The 16,434-nt window shown below is 39.1% G+C and overlaps 1 protein-coding gene across 1 annotated transcript; it reads right to left on the bottom strand.

The window, feature by feature from the left end:
• Positions 1-7,092: 7,092 nt before the first annotated feature.
• On the bottom strand, positions 7,093-15,382 carry gmppab (GDP-mannose pyrophosphorylase Ab). The gene is made up of 12 exons (XM_027004692.2): positions 15,145-15,382; positions 14,749-14,846; positions 14,539-14,642; positions 12,942-13,134; positions 12,777-12,836; positions 11,048-11,178; positions 10,497-10,631; positions 10,208-10,305; positions 9,963-10,009; positions 9,790-9,882; positions 8,996-9,164; positions 7,093-7,943 (listed from the first exon to the last, which is right to left on the bottom strand). Exons 1-12 carry the CDS (start codon positions 15,182-15,184, stop codon positions 7,843-7,845), a joined length of 1,269 nt encoding a protein of 422 aa, XP_026860493.2. The 5' UTR covers positions 15,185-15,382; the 3' UTR covers positions 7,093-7,842.
• Between the last annotated feature and the right edge of the window lie 1,052 nt (positions 15,383-16,434).

The raw sequence follows: 16,434 nt of genomic DNA, 5'->3' as shown, positions 1-16,434 counted from the left end.
TTTATTGTATTTGCGGTGGTTAAAATAGACAGGGTCAGAACCAGAGAGATACAGTCAAGGGTAATTGCAATCATAGAGGTAAACAGTCCAAGTCCAAAAAACCGTAGAGCAAAAACACAGGCAAACAAATCCAACAAGGGGTAGGCAAAAATCAGTGTCGAGAGAAACAGGAAAACCAGGTCAAACACACAGGAGATCAGAAACATGAACAGACCGCTCAGTATGCACAGATAAACTGGAGGCAATACTTCACAACAACACACACTCTTAGGACGGTTTATATACATGAAAAAACAGGTGAACTCAATAAGCAGGTGATGAAGATTTGGTGAACTGTCGATGATTGGAGGAGTCGCTCTCCTGGAGACTAACTGCATGAGGGGTATTGTAGTTTGTTTCATTCTGAAAATGAATATTCTGAAGTTTAAGTTGTGCTCATGCGTACTCATGTACTCATATACAATACTGCAATTATAATGTATGAAATGTTAAATTTAAATAAGACATATAATAGCATATACAAAGCACCATATATTAATTACACCATAAAATGATGACTGACAATGTAAATGATAAAAATAATAAAATATAAATTTGAGTGTAGAGGACAGAGCTAACTCATCACATCCTCACAGAGAAAACAAACGAGGATTGTTTTACTTGGTGCCAGGAATAACAGCTTAGATTTCCTATAGCTTAAAGAACTGAAGTGCTGAGACCTCAGAACTAAACTACGTAGATGCACATGACTGAGTCTGATGAGAAACGCCGCTTGTAGATAGAATGTTAATGCTGCCAAACTGCTATGCTGCATACAAACCAGACACACACAGGTCACAGAATACCAAACAGAAATCTGCATCTTCCCTTTATCCTTACACTCCACTGATTTTGAGGTTTTTGCCAGAAAAGCTGGTGTTTATTTTAGAACTCTGGGAATGCTTGCAAATATGTCTTAAACACCAAATACTAGAACATTTCCCAGCTAATTGTTTTGATAAACCACACGGTCACCTATGTGACAATGATTAAGCCAGTTGTGATTTTTTTGATTGTCCTGGTTACTACAAATAGCAAAGTTTTGAAACTAATCATGGCTGAACCCTTACCCTTAATAACTAGTTGCATCATGAAATCACATTAACATTGTCTTTAGCAAACGGATGCTACAGGTTTGTGTTTACTCAATCAGAAATTAAGATTTTGTGTCTCATTGCTTTGATTCTCTATAGATGGACAGTCTGAGTTTGTAGTTTCTCTGTAGATGGACAGTCGGAGTTCATGGTTTCTCTGTAGATGGACAGTCTGAGTTTGTAGTTTCCAGGAAAAGAAATTTAAAGCCTGCTGACTGCCATTCCAGCTTGGATGCGTAGTATCAAATGACCATGAAACAGCCTCCAAGAGAATGTGATTGGAAGCCTTTATCACAAACTGTAGAAAAACATGTTGACTGTCTACAGTATTTCCCACACATGATGTCCAGACAGTTATTCAATTCACTGCACAAGACTAGATGACGTTTGTTTTAAATTAGTGAGTTTGCTTGTTTCCGCTGTTGAGAAGAAACAGCGGGGTTTCCACTGCATTTCCTCACTATGGGTCCCGACTGCCTGGAGCTCCTTCACATGTCTCAGATGTCCAGTGGATGAAGCAGATACTGTTGTTAGATTATAAAAGAAAATCTCTCAGCAGATGAAACATCCAGTTACCACAGACGCACAGGATCCTCTTCCAGAGTCCAGGGAGATTGAAACCTCATACTCAAACAATTAGGCTTGCTGGTGTAAGAAACTCAACATGCACTAACTGGGGCAATAAAGTCATGATATCTGAAGAGGTGTATGATGTCAAGAAGGTTCAGGACCAACGCTCATAATGCTAAAAGTAACTATAGCGCTTTTTACAACAGGTACAACAAAGTCCAAGCCCCCAGTGAGCAAGACAAGGGCGACAGTGGCAAGGAAAAACTCCCTAGAGCACGAGGAAGAAACCTGGAGAGGAACCAAGACTCATCCTCCTCTGGCCTTTCAGTGTGAAAAATGAAATGATTTTAAAATAAGCTACACTGCATGACATGTTTTCTCCCTTTGTTATGGACATTAATAAGGGCATTAATAAGGGCATTAATAAGGGTATTAATAAGGGCATCTCAGCACTCTCCGAGAGTGGTAAAATCATTCTGGATTTAGTTCATAAAAAATAAAATGTCTGAGAGCGTTAAAATCATTCTGGATTTCGTTCAGTCAGGTTTTTCCTTATTTTGTTTTGCCTCTTTTCATTTTTCAAAGCAATTCAAACAAAACAACAGTCCTGGACCAAGCTATTACATTTTCATCTCTCTCTCTCTCTCTCTCTCTCTCTCTCTCTCTCTCTCTCTCTCTCTCTCTCTCTCTCTCTCTCTCTCTCTCTCTCTCTCTCTCTCTCTCTCTCTCTCTCTCTCTCTCTCTCTCTCTCTCACACACACACACATATACACACCATAGTATATTTTTCTTCTTTATCAAACTCAAAAGGACCTGCATAAACTCTATTTCCAGGCAGAATTATGAGTGGTGGCTGAGGAGAGAAACATCTCACAGGGTTCTTTACAAAGTGGCCATTAATCCCTGTGACTCTCATACACACTATGAACAGCAACAGTGTTTACAAGAAGCGAGTGGGAGGTTCATCTCTCAGCACTGGATATTATCTGCTCAGTGAGGACGCATTATTTCCTGTTTAGGGGTTTGAGCCAGGATTATGAGAGGCACCAAAAAATGCCCAAATCCATTCTGGTCTTTCAAAACTGTCAGACCACCTGTGTGCGTATGACGGAGACGGAGTCAGGTTGAGCCAGTGGCAAGTTGTTACTCAGTATATTATACTGCAGTCATTGGTGTAATTATATTGTAATTATTTAAAGTATTATCTGTTAGTCTTTTTTCAAATGTTTTAGACATATTTCCCAATAATAATTTTACCCATTTCTATTCTTTTAGTCTGCCTCCCATTACTTACCCAAGAGATTATTTTGGTTTCTCACAAAGACTTTGTAGAGTTTTTGCATGTAAAACTGCAATAAACAGAATCATTTATATCCAGTTTAGCGGATTATGATTTCAGGTGAACAGACCATCATCCTGTGTCAATGTGGCTCTGCAGACGCGCGCCTGGATATGGGGAATAACGGAAGAAGAGCCCAAACAGTGAACAGCCTTAATACAAATGATTGTTTCCAATGTCTATTTCATTAGAAACATTAATTTATTAGAAACACCTTGTATATTCGGAGTCTATCTGTCAGCAATGCACAGTTTGCAAACTCTTGAGTGGAGCTACAGAAAAGCATTCAAATAAGATCAGATCAGTTCAAAGATTTGTCACATAAAGTCATACACAGTACAACTAGCAGTGAAAAGCTTTGGCAACTGCTCACTCACACTAAGAGAATTTAAGGATAGAATCTCCAAAGTATAAAATGGTAGATAATATAACTAATAACTAAAAATAATTGTGGAATGGATTCATTCTGTAATTCAGGCATTCATCCTGTAATTCATAAATTCATCCTGCAATTCATGCATTCATCCTGTAATCCATGCATTCATCTTGCAATTCATGGATTCATCCTGTAATTGTGGGTTCACTGATTTGATTCACTACCGTTCACGGTGATGTCACCAGTTGTGAAAGCTGTGACGAGGGTAGTTAGTTCTGTGCTCTGTGTTCCTTTAGCTGTGTCTGTGCAGCTGCTTATAAAGAAGTGATGCTTGACAACACATGTCTCAGAGAAAGCACCATCTTGGGACCCTCTGCAATTAGGGATATAACGGCTGGTAGGTGAGCCAGCTCGCTAGGTGGTGGCTAAGAACTGGCTTAATGGCTAATGGTTGGAGAAACGAGCCCCAGCCTGGAGCACAAAGGATTATTCCCAGACACACATAATTCAAACACACTTAACTCAGATTATTCATCAATAACCTGGATTAGTAGATGTCCAGTGGTGCATGAATTTATTTATTCCAAGTTTATGAATCGCAGCAGCAAATGCTATAACATGAAAACAGCAGACCACACAAAATCCACCAAGGTTTTCAGTGAGTGATTTTAATAGACCATTGTAGTATTTGCCAATAACCAACTGAACACAAAAGGTTCATTGTTAAAATATGGTGACATGAAATTTTTGACTTTGCAGGTAATTGAAGACCAAATAATGCAGAAGAGCAGAAAAAGCAATAATATGTGAAGGAGCCTAGCCTTCCTGGAGTCCAGCTATCCAGGAGCCTGGCCTTTTATCAGTGGTCAATTTCTGACCCTCCAGAGCACAGTTGGCCAGATACTTCAGTGGGCCGGCCGAACTCAGTAGTGATACTGAAACATAAAAACCCAGCCACACCACTGTCCCAGATGAACAGCATGAATATGTTTCTGAGAGTGGTCTTTTAACGCGGTTGTCACACCCACAGACCGGAGCGTCCCCAGTTTCCCTGGCAAACTAGTCACTTCCCTGTTTTCCAGTTTTCATTTGTCGCCATGGTTCCCTGTCTCCTCCCCCTTTATCTTCAGCTGTTCCTAGTTTGTCCCTATTTGTCGTCCTATGCAAACAATGGTCCCACGTCTCTTGTTTGTTGGTCGTTTTGCTTTATGCTGCTTGAGCTCTCTAGCTTACGTGCATTTTCCCCCTGCGTTCCTGGTCCAGATACCCTCTATGTCTATGGTACTTTCCCTGTTCATGTTCACTAGTTTTCTTCTGTTCGCTAGTCTGTTGTACTGTCGCACTTTCTATGAGGCTTTCCCTGTTTGTATTTCCCCGTTTGTATTCGCTCTCTTTCCTCATCCAGTATTCTCCAATCACTTCGCTTCTGCTCACTTTCCCTTTTTTATATACGTAAGTGTTATCTGCTTTTCTTTAGAGATATGATTACTTGTGTTTTTGGTTTTGGTTGTTGTTTCTCTATCGTTCATAGTCCGGTTCAGTGTTCTCCCTGCTTGTCCTAGTTTTATACTTCTTTGTTGTCCTCTTAGTCTTTCCTTTATGTTTAATTCCCTTGTTCCCTAGTTCTCGCCCTCACCCTGTTAATCTTATGTTAGCCTGTTTGTTCTTTGTTCTATTCTGTATTGTTTGTCTATGTCTGTTATTAAACTTATTATTTAGTTATTCTTTTCCATCCATCCCTTCTATTATGGCTTCCCTATTTAGTTCAGTTCCGTTTCAAGTCCAAGGCGCTGGTGCTTCGCAAGTTTGTTCACTTTACACCTCTCCAATATTACAGCGGTTCTCTGTTAGAACCACAGACAATGATTCAACTTCCCAGAAGACCCTGCACCATGTCAGCAGATCATCCTCCCCATATTAATTATAAGCAGCTAGAACTTACTTGTTCAGCCCCAGTTATCTTGGTACTGTCACAGTATATGTATGGTTTCTCTGGTTATGATTTTCTGCTTTGGATGTTTGGATTCTGATTCTGGTTTTGTCTTTGGTTTTGTTTTCCTGTGTGTTCTGACTGCCTTACTGGTTTTGGATATATTTTTACATGTACTGACTACAGCTCCCTGTGGCGTGCTGTGTATTGTTATCTGGCTATGACCCGGTACCGTGTTCTTTGTATTGTTATCTGGTCATGACCCGGTACCGTGTTCTTTGTATTGTTATCTGGCCATGACCCAGTACCGTGTTCTTTGTATTGTTATCTGGCTATGACCTGGGACCACGTTCTTTGTATTGTTATCTGGCTATGACCCAGTACCACGTTCTTTCTATTGTTATCTGGCTATGACCCGGTACCATGTTCTTTCTATTGTTATCTGTCTATGTGTTCTTTGTATTGTTATCTGGCTATGACCTGGTACCGTGTTCTTTGTATTGTTATCTGGCTATGACCCGGTACTGTGTTCTGATTCATACACTCCTCGGCTTATCAAAAACTCCAGTGATTCTGCAAGCCTCTGTTTGCTCATGTAACATAAGAGATCCACAAACCACATAATATCTTGATTAATATCTTGATTAATATCTCGATTCATATCAGGTGGCTGACAAATTGTATAGCACCAGATGGGCTACAAGGTAATGTAATCTAATCTAATGTAATCTAATCTAATGTAATCTAATCTACAATCTCTAATAAAGTTATTTATTAAATCTAAAACTCTATAAAAGGCACCCATAGGTGTACTAGGTGTACTTAATGAAGTGAGAGTGAGTGTAGGTTTTGTGTTCCTAATAGTGAGCAGAGGGCACACTGTATCAGATTTAATTCATTCTCATGACATTCTTGCTGGAGTTCTAGCAGACTCTACCAAGGTTTAATTAAACTTTTGATTCAATAAATATTCATTTCTGGACTGTCATTAAATCGATGAGGGTTGATTAAGTAGCAGCTGGAAGTCTAGACCATCAGGTGAAACATACGACCAGCAGGACTCTCCAAGCATCCATCAGGAAAGTTCCTTGCATCAGGAAGAAGTGTGTGTTTAAAGAGCACGTAAGTGATGTCAGGTGCTGCACACATACTGAACTAATGAAGTGACTCTTGGAAGCAGTGTGCTGTGCTGTTTTTGCCTACAGTGCACAGTGTGCAAATCTATCGCTTTGACGTACCAGGGCAGAAGAAATCCACTTAATCTCATCTTCACTGAACTTTCTGCAGTTTCTCTAAGTGGAACCCACCATTCTGCCTCCCACGCAAATGGATTCAGGCAAGTTAATGTGTTTTAAGCAGTGCTCTCGCTCTCTCTATCTGTCGCTGTGATACGGATCACTGCAGGTTGGCGTAATGTGGCTGCAGGCTTTATGTGGTAATTGGGTTTGATTAAACCGCCCCACCACCATCCTCCTTTAGTGGAACCTCTCAGGTCTAGTCCCAGGGAAGGATAAATTACCAATAACAAGCTAACTCATTCTCAGACTGGCCAGGAAAACCTACCCTTTCCATCTGAATTTAAGATGACTTGATTGTGCATCTCAGTATATTCAAATCAAATTCAAAAATCGAATCAAAATGTATTTACATAGCGCTTTTTACAACAGATGTCACAAAGCAGCCTTACAAATGTCCAGGTTCAAGCCCCCAGTGAGCAAGTCAAGGGCGAAAGCGGCAAGGAAAAACTTCCTAGAGCACGAGGAAGAAACCTTGAGAGGAACCAAAACTCAAAGGGGGGGAGGCCATCCTCCTCTGGCCCATGTTCTCATGCAGAAAAGCTGGTAAGCACAGTCCTAGCAGTGTCACTGGCTGGTACTATACGCCCGACTCTTTCTTTACAATACTCTCACTCATCTGCGTCTCCCATCTTCACACTGTGGCAGAACTTGATGCATGTAAACCTCATAGGCGAACAACCTCATATAGGCGAAACCCAACACGAGACATTGATGAATATTAGGACATCAAAAAGCAGGTCAATGTGAATGTGAAGCCATGTTCTGGCTCCTAAAAACTCACTTCTTCACTATTAAGTGAATAATACAAAAACCAACATCAGTGATGTGCAAAATCATTACAGGAGTCCAGGACCCTGATGCAATCACTGGATTAGGAGACTAAAGTTTGTGTAGTATAAAACTAACATTAAATTTAGGTTAACTTGAAAAAATTATTTTAAAATTTTTAAATGAAAATGTTCGTCACATTCGAAAACATAAAAGTAGTGATTGAAAAAAAATATTGTTATAAAGTTTCTCAAAAACTTATAAAAAGAGGGACATATACAAGGGTAAACACAAGACACCAAACAAGCAACAGAAACACACCAAATGTCTGCTAAACAATATTATGTCAAATTAGTAGATTCCTTATTCACATTATTGTGGATCATTCCATGCCTTTTCCAAGAAGGAGAAGAAGGAGATGGCGCCCTCTAGAGGATGATCTGGTTTTTGAAGCTCCTATTAAGATCTTTGTGAGGGAGTACAATTGAGTTTCGAATAATGACCTCTGATGGAATGTTCACATTGCAACCTATGTAGAAACAAAAAACCTTAAATGAGAAGTTTAATTTAAGTAGATTAATGCCTTATTAATGCTACATTCAGGTAATATGCTCAAGCTTCTGACCTACTCAGACCTAGTGAAAGCTACTTCTCCCTCTAGTAGTAAAAGTCCCATTATTATATCTAATTAAAAAAGAAACTTGAAAAACTGCTCCAGGAAGAGCAATAAGTATGACATATAATATAGTATAGTACAGTGTTGTATAGTGTAGTACAGAATAGTATAGTGTAGTATAGTTTATTATAGTATTAGTATAGTGCAGTGTAGTATAATAGTGCAGTATAGTAGATTATAGTATAGTATGGTATAGCGTAGTGTAGTATAGTATATTATAGTATAGTGTAGTTTGGTATAGTATAGTATAGTATTGTGTAGTATAGTGTAGTATAGTATAGTGCATTATAGTATAGTATAGTGTAGTGTAGTATAGTATATTATAGTAGTGTGGTATAGTATAGTGCAGTGTAGTATAGTATAGTGTAGTATAATATAGTATTGTATAGTATAGTGCAGTATAGTATTCTATAGTATATTATACTATAGTGTAGTATAGTAAAGTATATTATAGTATAGTGTAATATAGTATAGTATGGTGTTGTATAGTGTATAGTATAGTATTGTATAGTATATTATAGTGTAGTGTAGTATAGTGTAGTATAGTATTGTATAGTATATTATATTATAGTGTAGTATAGCGTTTTATAGTATAGTGTAGGATAGTATTGTATAGTATATTATAGTATAGTGTAGTATAGTATAGTATGTTATAGTATAGTGTAGTATATTATAGTATAGTGTAGTATAGTATAGTATTGTATAGTATGTTATAGTGTAGTGTATAGTATTGTATAGGATATTATAGTATAGTATAGTATAGTATAGTGTAGTATAGTATAGTATGAATGTCAGAGCCTGACTCACAGGTAGCTTTTTCATTTCGTTATTATTCTTTTTGGTCCTTGTTTCTGAACACCTGAAGCAGTGTCATTGTGCATGGAGATGATATAAGTGTCACATACCCAGGATGGTAATAGAGGGGGTCAAACTCCCATCCCTGAACAGAGTCTCACTGTCGATTTTAGCATAGGGGTCGTTGGGGTTGGGGTCACTTGGGCTACCCTCCACTCTTGCCCACTTTCCTATTACACTGCCCCACCCGACGATGCTGTTCAGCACACAGCAGTGGTCCTGGAACAGAGTGAGGAAAGGATTTCAGCACCAGTACACCTCAGTCTACACCTGAGACTACACCTGAGACTACACCTGAGACTACACCTCAGACTACACTTGAGACTACACCTCAGACTACACCTCAGACTACACCTGAGACTGTACCACAGACTACACCAGATTACACCTCAGACTACACCTCATACTGTACCTTTGACTACACTTCATATTACACCTCAGACTACACCACAGACTACACCTCAGACTACACCTCAGACTACACCTCAGACTACACCACAGACTACACCACAGACTACACCAGACTTCTCATGAAAATGGTTTCCTGGTCATCATGTATAGTAGTAGCAACGTGGAAACGTTTAGTTTGGGTTCATACTGCTGTGTTGTGGCTAGATGTTAATGTGTTGTCATTAATGTTTCAATATCACACTTTAGTTTTTTTTACATTGTCACAAACACGGCACTTTTAAGATGTTTTGTTGAGGTGATGTCCTTGTATTTTGACTATTTTGTATTTGTGCTGTCCCTAAATGTTGCTGTTTTACCACCACAGGAGAACCATGCCAAACAAATCTGACTAATCAAAACCACGACATATCTAAATGCAACCTGACTCCTTTACCTGTAGCACGGCCCCATGGAGGACAATGGATTCCCTCACTCGAACCCCTGCACCGATCAAGACCCCTTTCCCTATTGAGACGTTGGGACCTAACTGAAGAAAAACAGGTAGTTTAAAGCAAATGCCTACTGATCCTCTCTAATGGCGTGTTTGTGATGTTGTGATATGCTTACCACAGCTGTGGGGTCAACGTTAGCTGTCTGATGGATGTAAACATCCCCTACAGGTAGAACATAATTAATGGTAATTATTAAGTCAGTAACAAACACAAAGACAGGTATTTAAATATGCATGTATTAAGTATACAGGTTATAGCAGGACTAAATCCAATGATGATGTTAATAATAATAATAATAACAACTATTGTTTTTAATATTATCCTTATTCTTAAATGCAGTACTTGTAGTATTGCAGGTACCTATTATCTTTGGTGCCCCTTCCTGGTTTGTGGCCAGTCTCTCTGGGTGAGTCTCATGATACTGCTTCAAGTACAAACGACTGCCATATATTGCTGACCTGTCAATCAAATTAGACTTGGGTCACATGACTTGGCTGCAGTGAAGGGTGAAAAAGAAAATGGGAAAGAAAGAGATTGCGAGAGAGGGAGTGAGAGAGAATGAGACAGGCGGCGTGAGAACACGTGCAAGAGGGAGTTAAAGAAAGAGAGTAAGAGTGCGCGGGGGCGGGGGGTTGTATTTCAGACATACCCTGCAGATTTGATCTGGCTCCAGAAGTGCTGTGTCTTGTAAACGTAAAGTTGTTTGTGTGCCGCCAGCATGGTAAAGATGTCCCGCTCCAGGTGGATCACCTCAGCCATCTGCCTTGTGCACAGAGGACCCTCCCTGTGCCAATAGGACCCTCGTTAGTGTGATTCACTATCACAGCTCCATGTGCCAACAGGACCCTCGTTAGTGTGATTCACCATCACAGCTCCCTGTGCCAACAGGACCCTCATTAGTGTGATTCACTATCACAGCTCCCTGTGCCAACAGGACCCTCGTTAGTGTGATTCACTATCACAGCTCCCTGTGCCAACAGGACCCTCGTTAGTGTGATTCACTATCACAGCTCCCTGTGCCAACAGGACCCTCGTTAGTGTGATTCACTATCACAGCTCCCTGTGCCAACAGGACCCTCGTTAGTGTGATTCACTATCACAGCTCCCTGTGCCAACAGGACTCTCGTTAATCTGATTTACTATCACAGATCGTCCAAAAAACACACATTCAGCACAGAACTGGGTCATTCTAGCACTTACTGGAGCCTTTCCTCCTGGTTCCTCTGAAACACTGTCCCAAGGTGCCCAAAAATCTCAGGTGTGAACAGGTAAATTCCACAGTTGATAATCTCACTAACAAAAGTGCTGGGTTTTTCAACAAAATGAAGGACCTGAGGATAGAATAATAAAAACATTTACATTATCTGGAAAATGCTCTTATCCAGAGCATCCTACAGGTGTATCATTATGACAGGTTACAGGAGTATTAATATGACAGGTTACAGGTGTATGAGTATGACAGGTTACTGGAGTATTAGTATGACAGGTTACAGGTGTATGAGTATGACAGGTTACAGGTGTATGAGTATGACAAGTTACAGGTGTATGAGTATGACAAGTTACAGGTGTATGAGTATGACAGGTTACTGGAGTATTAGTATGACAGGTTACAGGTGTATCAGTATGACGTTAAACCCATCACCTTGGATTTGCAAGTAGCTTTTGCTCTTTGCAAACTGCTTGTTTACACTGTGTGCACAATTATTAGTCAAGAGAGTATTCTGACAATATCATAATTTTATGCATATTTTCCCACTCCAAGCTGCATAAACTTGAATGCTTATTGGATTTAAGCATGTTAGGTGATGTGTATTTGTGTAATGAAGGAGGGTGTGACCTAAGGTGATCAAGACCCTATATCAAGGTGTCCATAATTACTACACACCTTCTTTTCCTCAGGCAAAATAGGCCAAAAAAGAGATTTAACTGACTCTGAAAAGTCAACAATTGTAAAAAGTCTTTCAGAAGGAAGCAGCACTCTTAAATTTGCTAAGATATTTGGGCGTGATCACAGAACCATCATATGTTTTGTTGCAAACAGTCAACAGGGTTGCAAGAAACGTCTTGAGAAAAAAAGACGCAAATTAACCGACAAAGATTTAAGAAGAATCAAATGTGAAGTGAACAGGAATCCATTATCCTCCAGTGCTGTCATATTCCAGAACTGCAACCTACCTGGAGTGCTCAGAAGTACAAGGTGTTTAGTACTCAGAGGTGGGGTACTACTATGGGCAGGTATTATTAAAGATGAGCTAGTTGGGCCTTTTTGGGCTGAAGATGGACTCAAAATCAACTCCCAAACCTACTGGAAGTTTTTAGAAGACATTTTTTTCAAGCAGTGGTACAGGAAAAAGTCTGCATCTTTCAAGAAGACCATGATGTTTATGCAGGACAATGCTCCACTGCATGCATCGAAGTACTCCACTACGTGGCTAGCCAGTAAAGGCTAGAAACTGACAGACTCCATGCATGGAAGCCTTATGACTGTTATTGAAAAGAAGGGGGGCTATAGTGGTCTCTGATATTTCTTTCAAATGTTAGAAATGTTCGTGTGTAAATTTTGAGTTGTTTGTTTATTATTATTATTATTTCACTTTAACAGATGAAAAACACGCGAGATGGGAAAATTTCTGTTTTTCATTTAGTTGCATAATAATTCTGCACATGAATAGTTGCCCAGTAATTATGCACACATAATAAACTTCACTTTTACTTTCTTAAATATTCGGGTTTGCGTTTATTAACATTTTGGATTGACCAAGAGCATTGTAGTTGTTCAATAATAAAATGAATCCTCAAAAATACAACTTGCCTAATAATTGTGCACACAATAATAATCTCTTATTACTTTTACTTATTACTTATTATATTTGTTTGTTTGTTTGTTTGTTCTTGTTTGTGTGTGTATGAAGGTCAGTGTTATTGGTACCTCATTTGTTTCTGGATTTTCCACAATGCAGCCATAATTCAGTGACTGTTTCCTGTTAGCCTGGTGAAAGGTAAAACAAAACATCACAGTTCCCAAAGGGTTGTGGGCAGACACAGCCTGTACACACATTTGTAAAGCCCCTGTTCATATCACTGGTTGGTTTACCGTGGTCCCCAGAATGATTCCACAGTGGGAGTCTCCATGGCGACGGTGGAAGCGGAGGATGTCTGCCAGGGGGAATGCAGAGCAGACGTCAGCGTTCATCAGGAAGAACGCACATGGCCCCCCGGACAAAATCTGGTCTCGGAAGTGATAAATCCCGCCGCCAGTGCCAAGAGAAGCAAACTCCTGCAGGTACCTAAAGATGTCAGGACAGGATCAACACAGACTGCCCACATACAGCTTGACATACAGAGACGGCTTAGCTGGGTGCTGTTCCAGAAAGCAGCTTTAACAAACCTTAAACTGAACCTTGAACTCCTGAGATGAACTAACCTGACCTGACATACCCAGAGTAACCAATTCCAGGACAGCGAGTTAAACTTTGGGAGAAGTCAGAAATGAGCAGATAAAGTCAGTCAACACTGAGCAGACTGAACTCAATTTAAGCACATTCTCACATCACAGTTAAGATCAAAAGCCATCATCAACTCACTACTAAAAACAGGATTCAACAAAGATGCAAATGAAAAATCTTCTTATTCAACTCTACTGGAACTTAAATTAATGTTTACATATGCAAACTATGAAAATGTTTTAAAAGGCAACTGAGCAACATTAGGAAGGGAACAGGAGTTGATGTTCCAGAAGAGATGACTGGGTCAGTAGAACTGTAGAGTCTAAAGCTCATTTGGTCATTCACCATCTAGCACATCTATCAGCTTTCTGGGGTTTCTGCCCTTTTCATTTGGATTGGTTGTGATGATTTTATATTTTAAAGTACCATAACTAAAAAAGGGTAATTAAACAGCATTTAACACATTTGTTTTTTAATTTTAATAAATACGTTAACACTCGTGTACTGACATTGTTGATGATTTTTACAAAGCAACAATTTTTACTGTGTGATTGCTCTGATATTTGCTAAGGTTATATTTACAGTTCCATGTATTTGTACATGTTTTGCGATTTTTGTGTCCAGTATCTAGGCCTCTTGTCTTGTGCCCATATGCTGAATATACAAGCCCCACCCCATTAGTAACGTTATGCTTGCCAAGTTATAGCACACTGAAATGATTCAAAGAATGGAAGCCACTTGTAAATAAGGTAAAACATGACGTGCTGGACATGAATGGAAGCTTTGTTTGTGATGCATTTTAATTGAATTTATTAAGCTAATTATTGATTCCTTGGCTGATGTGATATTCATATGAGAACAGCCAAGGAATTAAACAGTATGCAATTCATTATACACTATAATATAGTGTCTTTACCTTTGTACTCCGAGGTTCTTATAGACTGTATAGCCTTTTAGTGTGCCACCCCAAGATATATTAATACTAATATTAATAACACTCACAATAGTAATGATAGATAGATAGATAGATAGATAGATAGATAGATAGATAGAGATAGATAGATAGATAGATAGATAGATAGATAGATATACTTTTTGCCACAAACATAAACATCACAGACATGTTTTTACTTTTATTTCTTAATTAGAAGCGATTAGTGATGAGCTATATGGTATGTTTAGAACCTCAGTAATGGGATAATAAAACATAGGTTGTTTACTATATAACAGTTACTGTATACCTACCTTAAGGAGATTTTAAATTCTTGCTGGGCAGAAGCTAAAAAGCGACTAAGCTCCTCGTTCGGCTGGTAAAAGCCAATCAGGAGGACTTCCTTTATATCTGGAACCTGTTAGCAAAAAACAACAGCTGCCTACTGTGTCATACAGGTCAGGATCACCCAGTCGTCACTTCACACTGCATCTTGTAGGCTTCAGACGGGATGCGGTACCCACCTTGGCGCAGGCTTCTACGAGATGCTGCAGCATTGGTACCCCAGCCACGGGGAACAGCGGCTTGGCCACCTCGAACGACAGGGGGCGGAAGCGAGTTCCTGGTGGAGAAGACAGAAGGCAAGCTCCTTTGGCGTTAGGTTTTCCTAACGTTTGTACTCGAAAATGCCCTAATGTCTTAACAAGTGGAAATTCGTGAAATATTTCACAATTAGGCCACTGTGATATTTCGTCGAATTCCAGAGCTTTGTATACAAATAGTTGTAACTGTCATTAATATCTTCCTCATCGCCACGTCATCGTAATCCCCTAAATGTTTAGTTACTATTTAATTATGTTGAATCACACGATATTTTGGATGTAAAGCGTAGTATAACAGCACGAACAGGAGCGTCTCACCTTTCTGAGGACCCCCGATTAGTACGACTGCTTTCAACATCTTCAGATAAGTCACTCTGTCAGAAATAATCCAAGAAACCCTGAAAACCTGTTTACTTTTTTGTCACCTTTAGTAGAATAGCACGTGGATTATAGTATTAAACGTATTTGCACAGCATGTGTTTGAAATTCTTGTTTCAATCAAAAGCTTCAAGTTTTAGACTCCCAGAGCAATCCCGTGTTCACTGGCATTACAGTGGCTCCAATAACGCGGAAGATTCTTTCCCGCAGCAGTGACGGCAGCAGTTCCTCCGCCTCCCCTGAGCTGCGGTTAGGTGGCGCCCTCTGCTGCACGGTAGAAAAACCTGCTGGTGAGAGGAGAGCTGTTTGAGTAGGACGAGTTTGTGGATGGATGGATGGATGGATTGATGGATGGATGGATCTTTATTGTCATTCCTCAGTACAAGTATAGGCAGTCAAATGCAGATAGCATCTACCAGAAAGTGCAATAGTAGCATTGTGAGCTGAGCTGTGTGTCAGAGATAATTGTATAATATACAATTATATATATATATATATATATATATATATATATATATATATATGTATATTTGTATATTATACAATTATAATATATATAAAAATATATAATAGGCTAGGATCTACTACACTAGGCAGGACCCCCGATATGGACTGTACAAATAAAAAAAAAACTGAACTAGTGTGCTAGCGATAATATAATAATATAATAAATATTAAAAATGTGAGAATATATGATAAATATATACACAATATAAACATGATGTATAGGTTAATATACCTACACCTTAACCTGCTTTTTAAATGACACGGTTTAATCCACCAACCAAATTCTGATATTTTTACATTCATGGCTCATATTAAACACAAGAATTTGGCTTTGCTCAAGAAAGCGGATGAAAATGGTAGTAAAAGTACTGTTACTTTAAAATAATAATTACTCAAGTAGTCATTAACATTATTACTTAAGTAAAAGTATGAAAGTATCTGTTAAAAAGACTCAAGTAGTGTTACTTCATAGGAACTCATTTATCCTTAAAACATCACACACTCTGTTAAGGTTTTCTTCAAGTGCAAAATCAACTCACTATGTCATGGCTTTTGATTAGATTAAATGTCCACAGCCTACAGCATTTTCTAGTTAACTTTAAGATGATGATAGAATGGTCATCTCATCTAAGGCAAGACTTTCTTCCTGCTTTGGAAAATGACCACTGATGCCAGGGTGGTAAAAATTACATCTCTACACCACTAGATGGCAGACCTAATCTT

Source organism: Electrophorus electricus, chromosome 1 (genome assembly GCF_013358815.1).
Source record: "Electrophorus electricus isolate fEleEle1 chromosome 1, fEleEle1.pri, whole genome shotgun sequence".
In the NCBI taxonomy this organism is placed as follows: Eukaryota; Metazoa; Chordata; class Actinopteri; order Gymnotiformes; family Gymnotidae; genus Electrophorus; species Electrophorus electricus.
This window is presented reverse-complemented; position numbering and strand designations above follow the sequence as displayed.

Excerpts from the sequence above, each read along its gene's own strand:
- gmppab (XM_027004692.2), bottom strand. The coding sequence starts at position 15,184 with ATGTTGAAAGCAGTCGTACTAATCGGGGGTCCTCAGAAAG. Across the intron at positions 14,847-15,144 it reads AATCGGGGGTCCTCAGAAAG|GAACTCGCTTCCGCCCCCTG; the intron begins GTGAGACGCTCC and ends CTTCTCCACCAG. Across the intron at positions 10,306-10,496 it reads AGCCAGATCAAATCTGCAGG|GTCAGCAATATATGGCAGTC; the intron begins GTATGTCTGAAA and ends TTTGATTGACAG.